We start from the raw sequence: 16,370 nt of genomic DNA on the forward strand, positions 1-16,370 counted from the left end.
ACACACACACACACACACACACACACACACACACACACACACACACACACACACACACACACACACACCTGTCAACAATGCCAGAACAGAAAATAGGTTTCTGTGTGGCTAAATGCGAGTTGGATTAGATTTATTATTGATTGGTGTTAAAGCTGCAGGGAATGGAGACCCTGGATCAGTTTGCAGCACATCATCTCCTCTGTCAGTCACTGCATCGACGGCTGAGTCCGATAAACATCTCACGGAGAGAGGACTTTTTGAACAATTTAAGTTAAATAATGAATTTGCTTATCTGTAATGAGATGTGGGTCCGTCCGATCATCAGGTACGATCTGGCCAACGGGTTTTTAATTGAGCGGATTAATGATGGGCTCTCAGGAACTGGGCTGATGATTGGAGGCTGCTGCAGCAACTATGGGCCTTAAGCAAGATCATTTAAAAAAAAAACGTGTTAAACCTTAAATTCGTCACTTGGGATTGTAAAAGGTCTTCTTACCATCTCTGATTCTCCTTGATTCTACCTGTTGCTGGGAAAGAAAACTGTAAAACAATGTTATTTTACACAATTTCTGACAAAGGACCTGTACTCATTTTTTTTCTAGCAGTGGAATCAAATTTGGTTTGTCCTTCACGTTAGCAGACATGATAAATATAATAATAATTTTAAAAAAAGACCTTTGTGTACGATGTGTCTAAATATAAATAAACATACATTAACAAACAAACAACATTCCATAAATAAACTTACTTGTTATAAAGCATTTTTATAGTTTGTGAACAAGACTAGTTGTCATTAGCTTTTTTGTGACGGTAAAGCTCTGATTTCTCCCTGAAAGTTGTAAAATGTGCTTATAACCTCGACAAACTCATCCCTGCTGTGATGTTTATTAATTGGAACACTAGGAATGAGCTCGGACCACGACTAACAGTTTAAACTCTTTACTGTTGCATTGTAGTTTGTAAACACAAACAATCAGGTATAAGGCCTTTAAAGGGACTATACACGGTTTAAAAATCTTCAAAGTAAAATTTTCATCCCCCTACATGTTCCAGCAATGTCCTAATGTGTAGAATGAGCCCAGACCTGTTCACCACAACTGCCTCTAAAATCCTGCGCTGTCACTCAGAAAGGTGTAATTCGGGTCCGAGGTGCCGTCATGCACGAGCTTAATTTAAAGGTTGCCGTTACGCATAAAACCTGAGGTGGCAGTAGTGAGTTTAAAATGACCAACTTGCATCTAGTCTCTTTAAAGGTGCAATATGCAACATTTTATGCGGAAAAAATATCTGTGCTCATTAGACCTTGTAGTGACCCAACAGCCGTTTCAATGCTCAGCTACTTTCCATCACGGTGGTCTCTACAACGCTCCAGGATCAATTGTTTTTTTTGGTTTTCTGGTGAGAGGGTCCGTCAGCTGAGAAAACCTTCCAAGAAATTGATACTGGAGCGTCCTAGAGACCACTGTGATGGAAAATAAAGGCACCATGCTGACCACTCATACACTGTACAAGGTCAAATGTGCACAAATATGAACTTTTGTTTTGCATAAAAGTTGTATGATGTGACTTTAAGTTTGTTTTGTTTTTTTGATAGGAGTATTGTGTCTGATGATGTAGAAAAAAAGACAACAAAAACATTTGATCACGTTTTTATTCAAATGAACTATCAGGTACACAGCATAAACATATTATAAAAGGTAGCAATTCCTATCCTAAGAACACAGACTTCTCTAGGCCATCCTCCTCTTGCGTGTACTCTAAATGGGACTTGAAGAATTTGCTCTTATACTGCGGGCTGTTGCGAACATAGTCCAGGTAATCAGGAGTCCCAGGGCAGATGACATTGTCTGCCAGCAAAACGGTGCCTTCTCTTAGGAGTGCACATTTCTGATTTAACATAAACAAATTGGGAGTTAGTCACAAATTCAGCATCACATTAAATAAGCTGCGGCGGAAAAACAAACTTGCCTCGAGCAATTTTGTGTCGGGGAGATAGCGATCCTTCCAGTGATCCAGAAAAATTAAATCAAAGGTTTTTACCCCAAACCTCTCCTTCATTTTGGGGATCCAGTCACCGGAAGCTCCTTCAACCAGATGGATCTGAAATAGAGTCAACATTTGGATATTTCGAACATACAGCATTTAGATCAGAACTACGTGATCCAAAAAGTAATTTAAGGATATGCAAAAATGTTAACCCTATCAAATAATTAATATTTACTGTATCTTGAAGTCCTGCAAAAGCAATGACTTCTCGAGCAATCGCCGCAGTCTCTAGGTTAAACTCCAGTGTGATGAGTTTGGCATTAGGAGGCAAAAGGCTGGCTATGCGCACTGCAGAGTAGCCACAGTAGGTTCCCAGCTCTAATACAGTCGTAGGTTTCACTTCAGACACCACTGAGTCCACAATGCATCCTGGTAGAGGCAAGAAGAGTGTGACATAATGCAAAAACTCAGAAATAAGCCACAAAAAGTTGTTCATGAGGATACACACACCCACCTTTCTCATCCCCCACGTTCATAGCCCACTCTGTATGTTTGCAATAGTCGTCAATGGCCTTAACCACGCTGCAAGGGTCTCCTCTAGTGGCGTTCTTCTGCACTGCACGCAACATTCTCTGCAACAAAATATTGAGACTTTTAGGTTAAAGTATTCTTATTTTATTTGTGGAGAAAGTTCTTCGACTATGGTTAAATTGGGTTTATTTGTAGCAGTTACTATTGAAGTAAGTAATATAATACATATTGAGGCCTTTGCTCTGCTACAATACTATCTTATCATCACCAAGTATGGAGAGAATGAATAATGCAATGTAAAGCGCTATATAAAACCAATGCATTACCGTTATTGTTATTGTTATTGTTATTGTTATTATACTTGGCAATGTATACAGTTTTTTTTTCTATTTTTTCTATTTTTTTTAGTGCAAGAAGTGCATATTTACAAAGGTGCAGAGGGAACAAAAGACATTAAAAAAGAAAAGAAAAAGAAAGACATAATAATACAACACGCAGGAGGCATGACATAGGAAAATAGAACGGTATACCAGTAAGCAGAAAAAATGTTAAATACTTTGTAATAAAAGAAAGAGAGGGAAAACAAACAAACAAAAACTACTCCCGGTACTTGTACCACTAGTGCTGTCGCCACTACTACCATTACCACTACCTTCATCACCACCACTAATACCACTACCACTAAGTAAAAACTAAAATTTGATAAGAAGAGTAGGATAAAGCTAAGTAAATCCACAGAATAGGAAAGATAACAAATAAAGAAAAATAAATCGTTTTCATTAAGTAGTTGAATTGGTTGTAATTCGGTGTGTTCCGCTCATCCTTGGCCAAGCGTAGGGTAGTAAGTAATACAGTATTTTTTACACTATTTTAAACTCTTTACTGAGATAAACGTTTTGTTGGGTACTAGCTTCCCAGTAACTATTCTTTAAGCTTTTAAAGCTTTTTAAAGCACTGGGTAACTTTTCACCCCATAAAAGAATGTATATTATTAGCACAGATACCCAAAAAAAACAAATACCTAAAAGAGACTGAACAAACAAGTGTGAGCCAGGGACGCCTCCAGCTCGTATTAATGGAGACGTGACTTAAGGCAGGCAAATATGAGATTCAAACGGCCCTCATCTATATCCATTCTTTGATTTTCTGTATTGAACTGGTAATAATTCACAATGTTATGTTCCTTTAAGTGAGAAACTTGAGTTTAGCTTAGCTGGTTTAAAGAAGGCAACATAACTACAACTGAACTTCAATCGCCTTAAGCAGCATATGAGGACACAAGCAGTTTACTGTGAGCATGCCATTCATTTGAAAGCTAAGAACCTCCAGAATGAGCTTTATTGGAGCCCTGTGCTAGCTCTAACTAGGACTTGATTGGGGACAGGTGCTGGTTTGTTGGAACAGGTTTCCGCCATAGGATCTGGCAAAGTGTGGGGCTCACTTTGCATTTTGATTAGATAATCGTCATGAGAACCAAGACCATTATCTTGGGTCTCGTGCCTTATAATGTCAAGCTATTAGTCTTCTAATGATGCAACTAGGTATTTTACCAGCTCTGTACTATTTTGATGACAAGGATCCAACTGGTCACATCAGTGCAATCAAGGAAAGTATTTAGTTGCACCCAGTAAACTAAGGGGCATTTGCCCAAATTTGTCTCTGGAGTCTTGTATAGTGAGGGCCCACCTGTGGTCGAGTGGAGCCGGTTATCTTGTCCAGCAGCCTCTCCAACAGGAAATCATGCCACAGCAGCACCAGAGCTTGGCGAACTGTAGAAGGGAGCACCCATCGGTACAATATGTACATAAGGGCAGCTCCTCCAGCGCACAGGCAAACACAGGTCATCAGCATCCTGCAAACTGCAACAAACGGTGTGAACAGCTTATACCGGACACAAAAGTACACAATGAAAAGGCTGAGATAAACTCAAAGCACCTTGTGATGTTTTCAACAGCAGTGCATCTGCATCAGATAAGTGGTCACTCTCTACCTGCTCCTTTGTATTGGCTTAATGAGATGGGTGTTTACTATGCAGTGTACAATAATGCCACAGCTCTTCTATTCATTATGAGCTGCTACTGTCAGAGGAGGTGCTGCACACCCACTCATATCTCACATGATCATATCACTGGCACATTATGAGAACAGTAGCAGTAATCCCTCAAACACAGACTGATTAGAAATCTTAATAAGTCTGATAGAACTAGAGCCAAAAGTCCAACAAACGGCCCTTCTGTGTGAAGCATGGGGAGCCTGGCTACGACTCATTGTAGCGCAAACTAATGCAACTGTGAAAGACCACTGGTGTTTGAGGTAATTCCTTCTGATTTCCACATGGAGTTGCATGGCAACCAGGGTTCAGATCTGTGGCACATCTCCAGGACTTCAACCTTTCCTATCACAAACACCACCTCAGCATTCAGTCAGACAGCCATGTTGATAATGCCCCATTGCACATGCCTACAGTATGTGGGTAAAACTAGTGTGGGCCCCACTTTCAATTTCCTGTAACCCGCAGAGTTCACAACAACATTTATTTAACAGCAACATCACAATTCTCTATAAAAGCTGAGCAAAAAGTTTAGGCATTATGTTCATGCATCTGTGACTTACGTTTTTGTAGCGTTCAGTGTCCTCTTCTCCCCTCCTCGCATTGCTACATGCTTTCTAGTTCCTTCATACGCTTGTATTTATATACAACTAGCTCCTCCCTCCAGAGTTCTGCCCCCTCTGAGCTGCGCACACTGAGCATGCAAGGAATGTCGTAGCCCAGAAGTGGACACAGAATACACACCTACACTCACTGATGAAGCGACTGAACACAAGCGAAGTGCCTCTGTGATTCTCTAACAATTTATTTCATGAACATTTTGAGATTCAAAAGAGACTAGGCGTTTAAAATCAAAACTCTCCAAGATGAAAAAGATCAACTTAACGCTGTGCATGATTTATTGGAATATTTCTTGTTCTCTTGCTGGCTCCTACTTAGACAGCGGTGGAGCTACACAAAAAAAAAATCATAATGTTCCTTTGACAGTAAGGCAGGGAGACTTCTGTAAACCAAGAAGTCAAGAAGAGCTTATTAAAGGTATACAGTAGTTAATCCGAAATCCAGGGGTGCTTGAGACATTGTGCAGCAGTGGCTCTCTTCTCTGGCAATATCTCCAGCATTGTGTGCAGTAACGAACTGAACTGGACCGCCTCCTCTCTCGGCCACTCATATTTATCGAGCAGGATCTCCAATAAACTCCATGGCTTCAGCTTTGAAATGTGCCGCAGGTTGCCTAAGGTGAAATGAGCATGAGACTGATATACAACAGTAATAATGCAAGTCCAATCATGTTACCTTTGCGGTTGAAGTACAGTTTGTAATCCTTTCCCGAGAGAGCAAACGGGGAGGGGAGCGGTCCGAGTAGTTCCATTATGTGGGCAATATGATCTACAAGAGAAAATGTGAAGGGAAATTACCACAGAGGTCCGGAAATAATATCTTAATGTGAAATGTAGGACATACAAAGAAAAGGAGGGGCAAAACAACAACAATCTATTAGTATTAAGGAGCACAGAAAACGACACAGCTGATGAAAAATCATATAAGCTAGTTTTACGTTTTGACAAGACTGGTCAGATAAGATCACAAAACTTGGCACCTGGAACAAGAAAACAAGACCAACCTTCTTCTCGGGAGTAGGTGGCTCCTGCTTGAGGATCAAACAGATAATCTCCTGTGGCCAGCTCAAAAGCCTGCAATGCACATACACAGTGATCACTAAATAAAGTGTAGTTTAGTTTTGTCTGTGCATTAGTAGTGAACAGTACAAATGCCAGACCTTTATATGACAATAAAAACTGTAATGTCGCGCAATGATCTGACGATTTGGAGACATCATCATATTGTAGTCTCTGTTTAATGCAGCTCAAAGCTCAAATACACTTTTTCCTCACGCTCAGTCTCCCTCATGGTCTGATTGAGTGACAGGTAAATGTATTATACTGAAGTGTGAGCTTTCAGAAATAGCTTCAGTTACTTAAACAGATACAGATACTTAATGCAAGGAAAGAAATTTACGACATGAATTTCATTATTTTTTTGCATATCGCCCAACCTTATTGAGAAGTACTTACCACACAGGCTGTGCTCCAGATGTCAGCTGGAGTGTTGTATTCGGCCCCAATAAGGACCTCTACTGAGCGGTACTGACAGGTCTGGATACCATCCGTGAAGTGCTTGTGCTGTAGAAGAGACAAGTTATACCACGGTTAATGCTTCCATTAAATAAAGCCTACAGCAGCAGAGGACCAAGTCAAAGTGTTTATTTTCCCAGATGGGATATAATGACGCTGCATGCAGGCAACAGAGGACGGCTCATAAACTGTGACGTGGATTTGTCACACCTGATAAACTGCACTAAGGTCTGGACGTAGAATTTGAAAATCTTCAGTTTGATCCACAAACATTCAGTGTCACTATTTCCTTAAAGTCTGGACTTTCTGGACTGACTTGACCATTGTCATGACAACCTCATAAATATGCTGAGAAGAAACATGAAGACGTTTCATTTATCTTATTTACTGATTTTAAGGCAAAAGTATATTTTCATCAAACTCTTAACCTTAACCAAACTAGACAGAACCAGACCTTGGTCTGGACTGAGACCATGTTCTGGACAAGAGAGCGCTGTTTAATCTCAAACATGGTCATTGGGAGTGTTCGCATCAGGAACTTTAGACTGAACCAAACAGAAACTTTCAGGAAAAACGGATGTGAAAGCGCCCTGAGACATGTTCCACATAACGTTGCCTAATTTTTGCAGAAGTAGGCCTGAATGTGCATCGTCTCCAAGCATACAGTACTATCCACCGGACAATATGTAAAGCTCATGGTCAGTAAGTGTAACAATTTAAAATTTCGCATATGAAAAAATAATAGGAATCTATATTTTAGAGAAAGTCACTCACCACCCAACAGGCGTTGCCAAGATCAGCAATTTTAATTTGGATTTGATCAGCATTCTGTGGGTTTAATAAGTCCAAGGCTTTATCTGAATCGCTGGCACCTAAAAGATATCAGAAGAATGGTCATATTCACCTCACTGAGAACAAATAGCACTAAAGCAATAACTGTGATAAAATCATCTTACCATGCGGACTATACGGAGGCGGCTGTTTGTTAGCAGCCGAATGCAGAAACACAGATCTCGGGACAGTGAATGGTCTGCTCAGGTCGGGCAGTGAACAAATAGACTCCCTGTAACTGTATGGAGAGGAATCCAGCCGCTCATCGAGCAGCAGAGTCTGTCTCCTCAGTGAGAGGCTCAGGCCAGAGAGCTTTGCGCTGCTGCAGTGGCTGTGGCTGTAACCGGCCGCATCAGAGAAGGGAATGTCAGCTTTTTCTTTGTGCACGGCATTCTGTCCGCGTCGACTCCTGTCTCTCCTCGTCAGCCGCTCCAGTGGGCGCTTTGAGACTTTGTTGGACTACAAGGTAAAGCAGAAAACATAAAGAGCTGAAAAGCGCAATCACAGAACGAGTGGGTCCTCACAGCAACATCATGCCTGCTGGTGAAGTGCAGAGAATCATGCAAAATACAGCCACTGTGCAAAGAACACATTACAATACTGTGTGTATAAAGAGGTTGCCAACACTGAAGGATCATTTAAAAATAGTCATAAGTAAAACAGCCGCTCTTACACTTCCTTTGGCAATGCAAATTTAGAGGTAAAAACAGCCACAAGAGGAGGCTAGCGAATTAGAAATGAGCAAGCAAGTACAGGGAACAGCACGTGTGATGTACTGTATTGGCACGTATGATTTGAGCAACACTATGCAAAGTCTCAAATGTATGGTTTTGTAAGTCTAACACAGGCCAAATTGTAAATAGAATTTACATAATGTTGCTTTGAATTTTGATTGAGAAAAACATTTAGGATAAACTAACTGTAGGTGCCATCATCAAGCAGCAGAGAGAACTGAAAGATAACATAACATCATCATCATCATCTTACCCACTCCCCCAGCGAATGGAAAACCCCAGTCAGCTTCCCCCATAAGTTGGACAAACTCTTTGAAGGTCAAAATGATCAACAATTAATAAAAAACTATTCCAAGTAAAAAGAAAATCTGCAGGGAAAGTAAGAAACAGTCACAAATACTGCTTGCCAACCTGTTTATCTCTGGAGTTTTTGTTCACTGGAAGAATTTAAATTCATCATCATCAGGAAAAAATGTAGAAAAACAAATACAGAAGGATGAAAAGAATTCAAGCACAACGTCTAGTCCCTCCACCAAAATCCCCAGAACAAGCTTGACTTACTGAATAATAAAAAGAAGTGAATGTAACAGATAACAAGACTAACCTGTGGAGTTTGGCAATGCGGGCGGCGCTGGAAGACGCCAGAGTTTAGTGCTGGCTGCGAGCTTCTGAATATACTCTTCATCCACACTCAGAAGTATGTTTTCTGGCTTGATGTCTGTGTGGATGATCTTGCATTTGGTGTGAAGGTAATCCAAGCCTTGCAGCACCTGCAACAAAGCGCCACATGAGCTCTCCTCGTCTCTGTAGGGGCGGCCTCGCTGCACTTCCACACCGGGCTGTACCTGCCTGATGATGCTCTTGACACAGGACAGGGGCAGTCCAGTGTACTTGGACATTACTATCCATCTCAGCACTTGATGTCCCAGCACTTCAAGAACCATGCACACGTCTGAAGAGCTGTTAAAGACTCTAAGTATGAAGTAAGTAGGACACAAGTTGGCTAGTTGCTGTTAGCATTACCATACACGTAAAGCTCTGGAGGGAGTCATATGTGGTTATGCGTTAGTAAAGTAGGGAATGACTTTGGACCAAAACCAACAATGTAAATTTTACTCGCTCTCCTATTCAATGTTGCATCATGTATTGTTTCCAAAGGGGATAAAACATACATAGATAGGAGGCGAAGCCTAGCGGGGGGAAGGAAGTCTAAGATTAGGGCTGGGTATCGCTACATTAAGACACCGGTACTTAAACGATGCTTGGTTTTCGATACCTGAACAAAACTTTTTCCGATACCTATACTAAATTATTTGTCATATAGAACCATAAAACAGGTGAATAATAATTAATTCCTCTTCTTTCCATGCAATTTCGTCTCTGCATTTGTATCATTTGTTTGAGTTGAAACAACCAATAAACTACCCTTAACTACAAAAGGGCAGAAGAAACACTTTCCAAGTTTTTCTTATTTTTCCCCCATTTTCAACCAATTTTTCTGTTTTTCCCCCCAAAATCCCCCCCCCCCCCCAAAAAAAAAATCCTTAAATTTCGCCAAATTTTTCTGTTTTTCCCCATTTTTTCCCCCAAATTTTCTTTTTTTTTTTTTCGCAAATTCTTTCCCAATTTTTTCCCCAAATTTCCCCCCATTTTTTTTTTCCAACTTGTGTTTCACTCTTTTTCTTTTAAATTTTGCTGACCAACAGTATCAAAACTTGAATATAAAGACTCTATATTTCTGTTTGGTTGTTTGCTTTCGATACCTCTAGTACCTGAACCTTTCTTTTCTAAACCGGACTGGTATCGTCTGAACGGTACCCAGCCCTATCTAAGATGCCGTCTGTATGTACCCTCTGAAAAAGATACGTTCCCCGTTTACTCCAGAGATCCTGAAGTCATCGAGAAGATGTACAACCCGCTCCCTTCTGGGGTCCTTAGAGTCACTCTCCCTCACCTGGGAAGAGTGTACAAATTTGCACAATAAATAATTTTTTTAAATACATTCAGAAATTATCTTAACACTGGCCGATTGATATATTATATATTCAGAATAGCATGAAGCAGTTATTAGGCTTATCAACCATTTTGACCCTAATTTCGCTAATTTACTACTGGGGCGACAGTGGCACAGATGGTAGAGCGGGTCGTCTCATGATCGGAAGGTCGGGGGTTCGAATCTCACCTCCTCACACTTCACCCACATTGCCCCCAGTGTCTGCGTACATTGGTGTATGAATGAGAGTATGAATGGGTGAGTGGATCCTTGCTGTAAAGCGCTTTGAGTGCCTAACGTAGGTGGAAAAGCGCTATATAAGTTGAGACCATTTACCATTTACTAGAGTTCTGTTGTTTAGGTGCAAAACGTTTAAAAGTGCATTTTGCAACTTTGTCCCCGTAAACCCTTGCTGGGAAACGCTGGCCTATAGAACGCTCCAGGATATATTGTTTTTAGGGTTTTTGGTAGGTTTTCTGGATGGAACATATGCGTTACCATGGAGACGGTTCAATCAGCAGGGAAAATCTACCAGAAACCAATCCTGTAAAGTCTTAAAGGAACATGCCACCATTTTTCTAGCTTGATAAACCACACCCACTTCTCTTCTGCGTGAAAGGTGGGTCTGGCCATACACGGTGAGCAAGTTGCTGATTGGCGGCTCGGGTCTAGCCGAACCAATCACGATCAATGACAAGGCTACATCACTCGCTGCACCACTATGTTGTTACTAGTTCAATTAACATTAACATTAGCCAAAACTAATCATGGATGAAGTAGAGGATTTTGCCTCCGCGTTCTCCGTGTGAGTTTATATTTATATTCAGTTCATATTTTGTGAATTGGACTACAGCTGTCGTCACGTCCGCTAATTGCTAATTGGTTTATTTTACTGACAATCTGTTTGTGTTCGTTCAAACTGCTCCGTGACCAGACTAGTTCCCTGCATGGAATGGACAGGGAATAGTATGGCAGAGTCATTTTTCCATATCTCAGTATCGCCACTGGGATGGAAATAGTATCAGAGAACACAGAAACTCAACAATGGATGAGTGAATAAAACGAAACAAAAATCGAGGTATGTGTGAAAAGTTTGATTGTGTAAAACAACAAAGGGCAAATTGCACTTACGCATTTAAGAAGCTTGATCTCATCGAGCGCCGTCTCTGTGAAGGTCTGAGCGCTTTTGACAACTTTCAGAGCAACAAACTGGCTGTTCCTATAACACACGGGACCTTATTACGAAATCATATTGATATCCTGATGACATAACGGCCCGCTAGAGATGCCTTTGCTTACACCATATCCCAGCAGAGCCAAACTGTTGAGAAGTGACCCCATCCCAACTTCTTCACCACTTGGTAGCGGTCTGCAAAAATGTCACCAGTTTCAACAGGATAATAACCACCTGCAGCACAAACACAGGCATGAAAAAAAACATATTACAGTAAAATTAGAAACCACAGAATGATCACTTGCTCCGGTTTTTCCTACCAACGCCATAGTCATCCGGATTCTCTTGCTGTTCCTCAAAGGCGGCAGATAGTTCGAGCGGCTGAGGCTGTTTCTGAACGGACTTCTGTTGCGGGGCAGGCCTCATGAATGAGCTGGGGAGGCTGGGGCTCTCATCAGATTGTGGCACTGGCTGTGAACCGGCCTGGTTGGGTGTATTTGAGAGGCTGTTTGGGATGAGGGCCGATATAGCAGCAGCGTATGATGACGACATGTCCTACCACTGCCTGTGGGATTAAACAGGGCAAGGCTGGGGATGAACAAAATAATGTAGAGGTTTATTATGTGACATCAGAGCTTCTACACCCACAGTTTACAAATGAGAGTGAGGACAGTGAGGACAAAATTACCCTCTAAGGCAGGGGTGGGCAATACATTTTCATAAGAAGCCTGAATGGAGTCGGAGGGCCGCACCAACAATAACTCGAACTTATTCTGCAACTTTATCCTATTGTACATTACACTAAATTGTGTATTTTGAATATCTGATACTGGTATTTAGTAGGACTATTATTTACTGAAAATATTTAGCCATATCAAGCCAAGGACGTGCATGTGTGTGCATCGTTATCTAGCTTATTCAAATTCTTATACTCGTTAACTTCTACCATCGCACTGAAAGCGCCAAAACGGAGTTTCTGGAAAGTGAAGTGATAGCAGGGGTCTCCAAGTGAATTTCCCTGGGGGGCAAAACATACATGGGGAGTGTATTGCCGGGGTCCGTTAACAAAAGCTCCTCAATAAAAATATGTTTTGATTGGGAAAATACTATTGAGGAAACTTTTTTCAATAAATGAAAAATAATAAGCCAGGATTGTAGCCAATGTGTTGTTTGTATCCTGATCTCTCATTATGTCAGTGCCCTCTGCTGGACACATATGGAATTCTTTCCTTATATTTTTATTTAAAATGCACCCTAGTGGCTGGAGTGAGCATTCTGGTCATTTCTTTAAAAAAAAACTCTTCAAAGGAATGGACTAGAAACATCCTTTTTTTTAGTTGACATACTCGGGAATTAATGCCCTACAAGTTGTGGGTCAGATTCAATCATCTCGCGGGCCGGATGTGGCCGTGGGCCGAAATTTGCCCAGGTCTGCTCTAAGGGTCAAAGGTCAAGGTCAAATTTATTTATAGAGCACATTTACAAACAGCAGCCACTGCCCCAAAGTGCTGTACAGATTCATAAAATAAAACAATCAACATTTAATACAAATAGAATAATAAAACAACATGAGAAAAATGCTCAGCTCAGCTCGTGCCGAAGGCCAGTGCAAAAAAGTGAGTCTTCAGCGAGCGCTTGAAACTCTCCAAAGATGTTACAGTTCTAATGTGTAAAGGGAGAGAACCAATTATTTATTTATTTACTACTTTTCAGGTTTTGGGTCAGCTTGGTTTCTAAATGTTTGAGCAGGCTCTCAATGGATAGATACTGATTAATTCAAAGATTATTACTCAAATGTATTTAGTGCAAACAAGAAATGATGGCAGTCCTGGACTCCTGACCCCTGGCCAGAGTTTAAACCACATACGACCACAAGAGCGAGAGGAAGAATCACTTACTGAAGAAGCAGCTTTGGAAACACTCTGGACATTTCACTGAATGAACCTTAGTGGTCCTCTGCTTTGATCTGGACTTCAAACCATCTTTCATCTTTTAATTTACTTAGATCCAGATTTCATGTATTAGAACATCAGAACGTTTTTTCTTCATTATAATATAAACTCTATTGTATTGGGAAACTATGAAACATTACATCCTGCTATTAGCACTTTATGACATGACTGTTGCAGCTTGTTGTTTGAAGGGGGTTACTTGACATTTCAAAAAAGCCAGTGACAGTGGGTACTTATTTTTAGCTGGATGAATGGCATGTCAACGTAAATAGCTCCTGACTCTGGTCTGCTGCAACTCAACTTTCTACAACTCCTGAGAAAGTGCTTAACATTTTTATTACTGCAATAACACTTTAAACATCATGTCTTGTTATTACTAAAGAAATGAACATCTGCTCTGCTGTGTTGACTGCTGAAGACTGCTGACTTGCTGCCCTTCGTATTAACACGGTATGAACATTAACAACGCCATTCTCACGTGATATTACGTCATATGCATAATCTTGGCGTATTTCTAAATGTTGCCTACAGGTCCGGCCTAGATCGCTACGTGAGAGCATTTCAAGTTTTGACTAGTGCAAACAGACATCTATTTTTTTTTTTTTTTTTTTTGTGGGGACAAAATCACAGCAGATTAGGCCTACCCAGAAGAAGAATGTGTAGCTCAAGAAAAAACTCGAAAAAACATAAGGTTACTTGCCTATGTCCCTTCGTTTACTGCCGTGGCGTCCCTTGTTTCGTTGAAGAGAGAAAAACAGACAAGCACGAGGACACTGACTGTGCGCGCGCGCCCCCCCCTTCTCGTCTGCGCACGCGGCGGCTCTCACCTGTCCAGAAATAGCGCGCGCTGCCAAAACTCACTGCACAGTGTTTTGTGGGTGTAATCACACAGAGACAAATGGAGTAGACTCAGCTGCATTGAGGATCTGTGCTTTTCCCTATTTATTTTTTTATTTTGCAGTTGACGTTGATGACGCAGCTCCCAAACAGGCACATTAGTGATTACAAAATATTGAATACAACCTGAGCATGAGGGCTTCGCATACCAGAGTTTACACAATATCAGATTTAGCTAAAAAGAAGAAGAAAAACTCACCTAGTTCACTGGTTCAACATGTTTGTCTGTTTATTTATTATATATTTATTGGTCAACTGATTCAGACCAGGGGCACATGTGACACCATTTTTTTCCAGAAATAGAAAATCTTTTCCTAATTTTAACCCGTTTGAACACAAATGCAGAGGTGAGTAGAGTAGCCAAAATATTTACTCAAGTAAGAGTAACGTTACTTTGACATAATTTTACTCAAGTACAAGTAAATAGTAGTGGCCCAAATATTTAAGTAAAAGGAAAACAAGCACTTGAAGAAAGTGTTACTGGAGGACTGTGTGTACTGAGTAACTGATTTATTTTCACTGACGCCATAAATTGTGTGAAACAAAACATAAAATCATGTGCAAATGATTTTATGTTTTGATAATTACAAAGAAAATTCCAAGAAAATGGCAGAAAATACAGAAGAACAAAATAATAGATGCACGAGACGAACTACATTTTACAAATCAAAATAAAGCATTTGCCATTTTGCATTAAATATTTACTCACAGTGGAAAAAGTGATAATATTTTTTTTCTCAATTAAGAGAACAGATACTTTATAATAAGTGTTTCAAGTAGAAGTAAAACGTACCGTATGATAAAGCTACTCTAAAAAGCACAATTTAATTTCTAAATGTTATAATATTTTAATTGCAGCCTCAAAAGAAAGTCTTTCATATTTGCCAGCCTGGAGATCCGATATGGAAGCAGACATTTCAGTCGAGGAGTGGAATAACTCCTGTTTGCTTGTACAAAAACAAATTATCAGTGAAACAAATTACCAGTGAAACCTTCAACCCTAATATACCGGATGATTGTATCAAATGTGGTAAAGAAAAGGGGGACACTTTATCATTGTATGTGGCAGGAACTTCAAATCCTTTGGAAGAAAATGTGTGCGTTCATTTCTGATTTAATTGAATGTAAAATGCCCATAGATGGTCAACTCTGTATATTGCAATTTTTTCCAAATAGCTTCAAATGCAATACAAAAAACAAGAAACTTGTAAATGTTTGCCTGGTGCAGGTGAAATATAGTATTGCTTTGAAATGGAAGGACACAGAAAGACCTGGAGTGAAACAGTGGATTAAACTAATGTCGAGTGACTCGGCGCTGGAGAAACTGACATATATTGCCAAAGGAAAACTGGAGGACTTTAAAGACATTTGGTTGCCCTTTCTACGCCTTGTAAAAGACTTTGATTTGTAGAAAATATTTTTGTTGTAATTGAGTGAAGGGTGGGTTTTATGGTCGGGGGACCATTTTCTTGTATGTGTGTGTTTTATATGTTTTGTCCGCATAGAATTTTACCCAATAACTAAAATTGAAATACAAGCATTTGTTGTCATCATTTTTCATCATTGAAAAATGCAAACATCTATGAGGCTCACCCCTCCTAAGATATGACTGTAAACTTTACCGGGAGAAGGTACGTCTCCAGCTCGTTTCCATGGAGATGTGACGAAAGGCAGTAGAATTTGAGATTTAAACAGGTTAGGTCCTCATCCAAATCCATTCTTTATTACACACTACAGTAATACATTTTCTGTGTAGAGCTGGTCATTAGGAGCATGTTTTGTTTTGCCGGCAACAGTATAGTTCAAAATGTTACGCAGTGTACCTTTAAATTGAAAATTTCAATAAACATATTTTTGAAAAAAAATAAAAGTACATGTACTTGAGTAAATGTAACTGAGTACTACCTGCCTCTGCACAATTGTCTGTTTTATTGTATCATTGTGCGAGTATAATTTGTGCTACAGCCTGTTGTTATGTTATTTGTGTAGATGCAAATATATACCGAAAGAAAAAAATAAAGTAACAATTATTATTTGCAGTTATATGTGTTTCACGCTTGACAGCCGTATTTGGTCCGCGACCCACA

General features: G+C 40.2%; 2 protein-coding genes across 2 annotated transcripts; both read right to left on the reverse strand.

The window, feature by feature from the left end:
* Positions 1-1,651: 1,651 nt before the first annotated feature.
* On the reverse strand, positions 1,652-5,216 carry comtb (catechol-O-methyltransferase b). The gene is made up of 6 exons (XM_079578597.1): positions 5,131-5,216; positions 4,204-4,376; positions 2,501-2,618; positions 2,222-2,415; positions 1,969-2,100; positions 1,652-1,887 (listed from the first exon to the last, which is right to left on the reverse strand). Exons 2-6 carry the CDS (start codon positions 4,366-4,368, stop codon positions 1,708-1,710), a joined length of 789 nt encoding a protein of 262 aa, XP_079434723.1. The 5' UTR covers positions 4,369-4,376; positions 5,131-5,216; the 3' UTR covers positions 1,652-1,707.
* Positions 5,217-5,401: 185 nt separating this feature from the next.
* On the reverse strand, positions 5,402-14,261 carry LOC306979564 (SRSF protein kinase 3-like). The gene is made up of 15 exons (XM_079578571.1): positions 14,083-14,261; positions 11,755-11,995; positions 11,560-11,668; positions 11,392-11,479; positions 10,134-10,221; positions 9,113-9,219; positions 8,872-9,037; positions 8,679-8,704; positions 8,521-8,577; positions 7,659-7,992; positions 7,477-7,574; positions 6,643-6,750; positions 6,192-6,261; positions 5,864-5,956; positions 5,402-5,801 (listed from the first exon to the last, which is right to left on the reverse strand). The coding sequence occupies exons 2-15, from the start codon at positions 11,984-11,986 to the stop codon at positions 5,617-5,619; spliced, it is 1,761 nt and encodes a 586-aa protein (XP_079434697.1). The 5' UTR covers positions 11,987-11,995; positions 14,083-14,261; the 3' UTR covers positions 5,402-5,616.
* Positions 14,262-16,370: the final 2,109 nt, after the last annotated feature.

The sequence above is a fragment of the Gobius niger genome (genome assembly GCF_951799975.1).
Source record: "Gobius niger genome assembly, chromosome: 20".
Taxonomy (NCBI): Eukaryota; Metazoa; Chordata; class Actinopteri; order Gobiiformes; family Gobiidae; genus Gobius; species Gobius niger.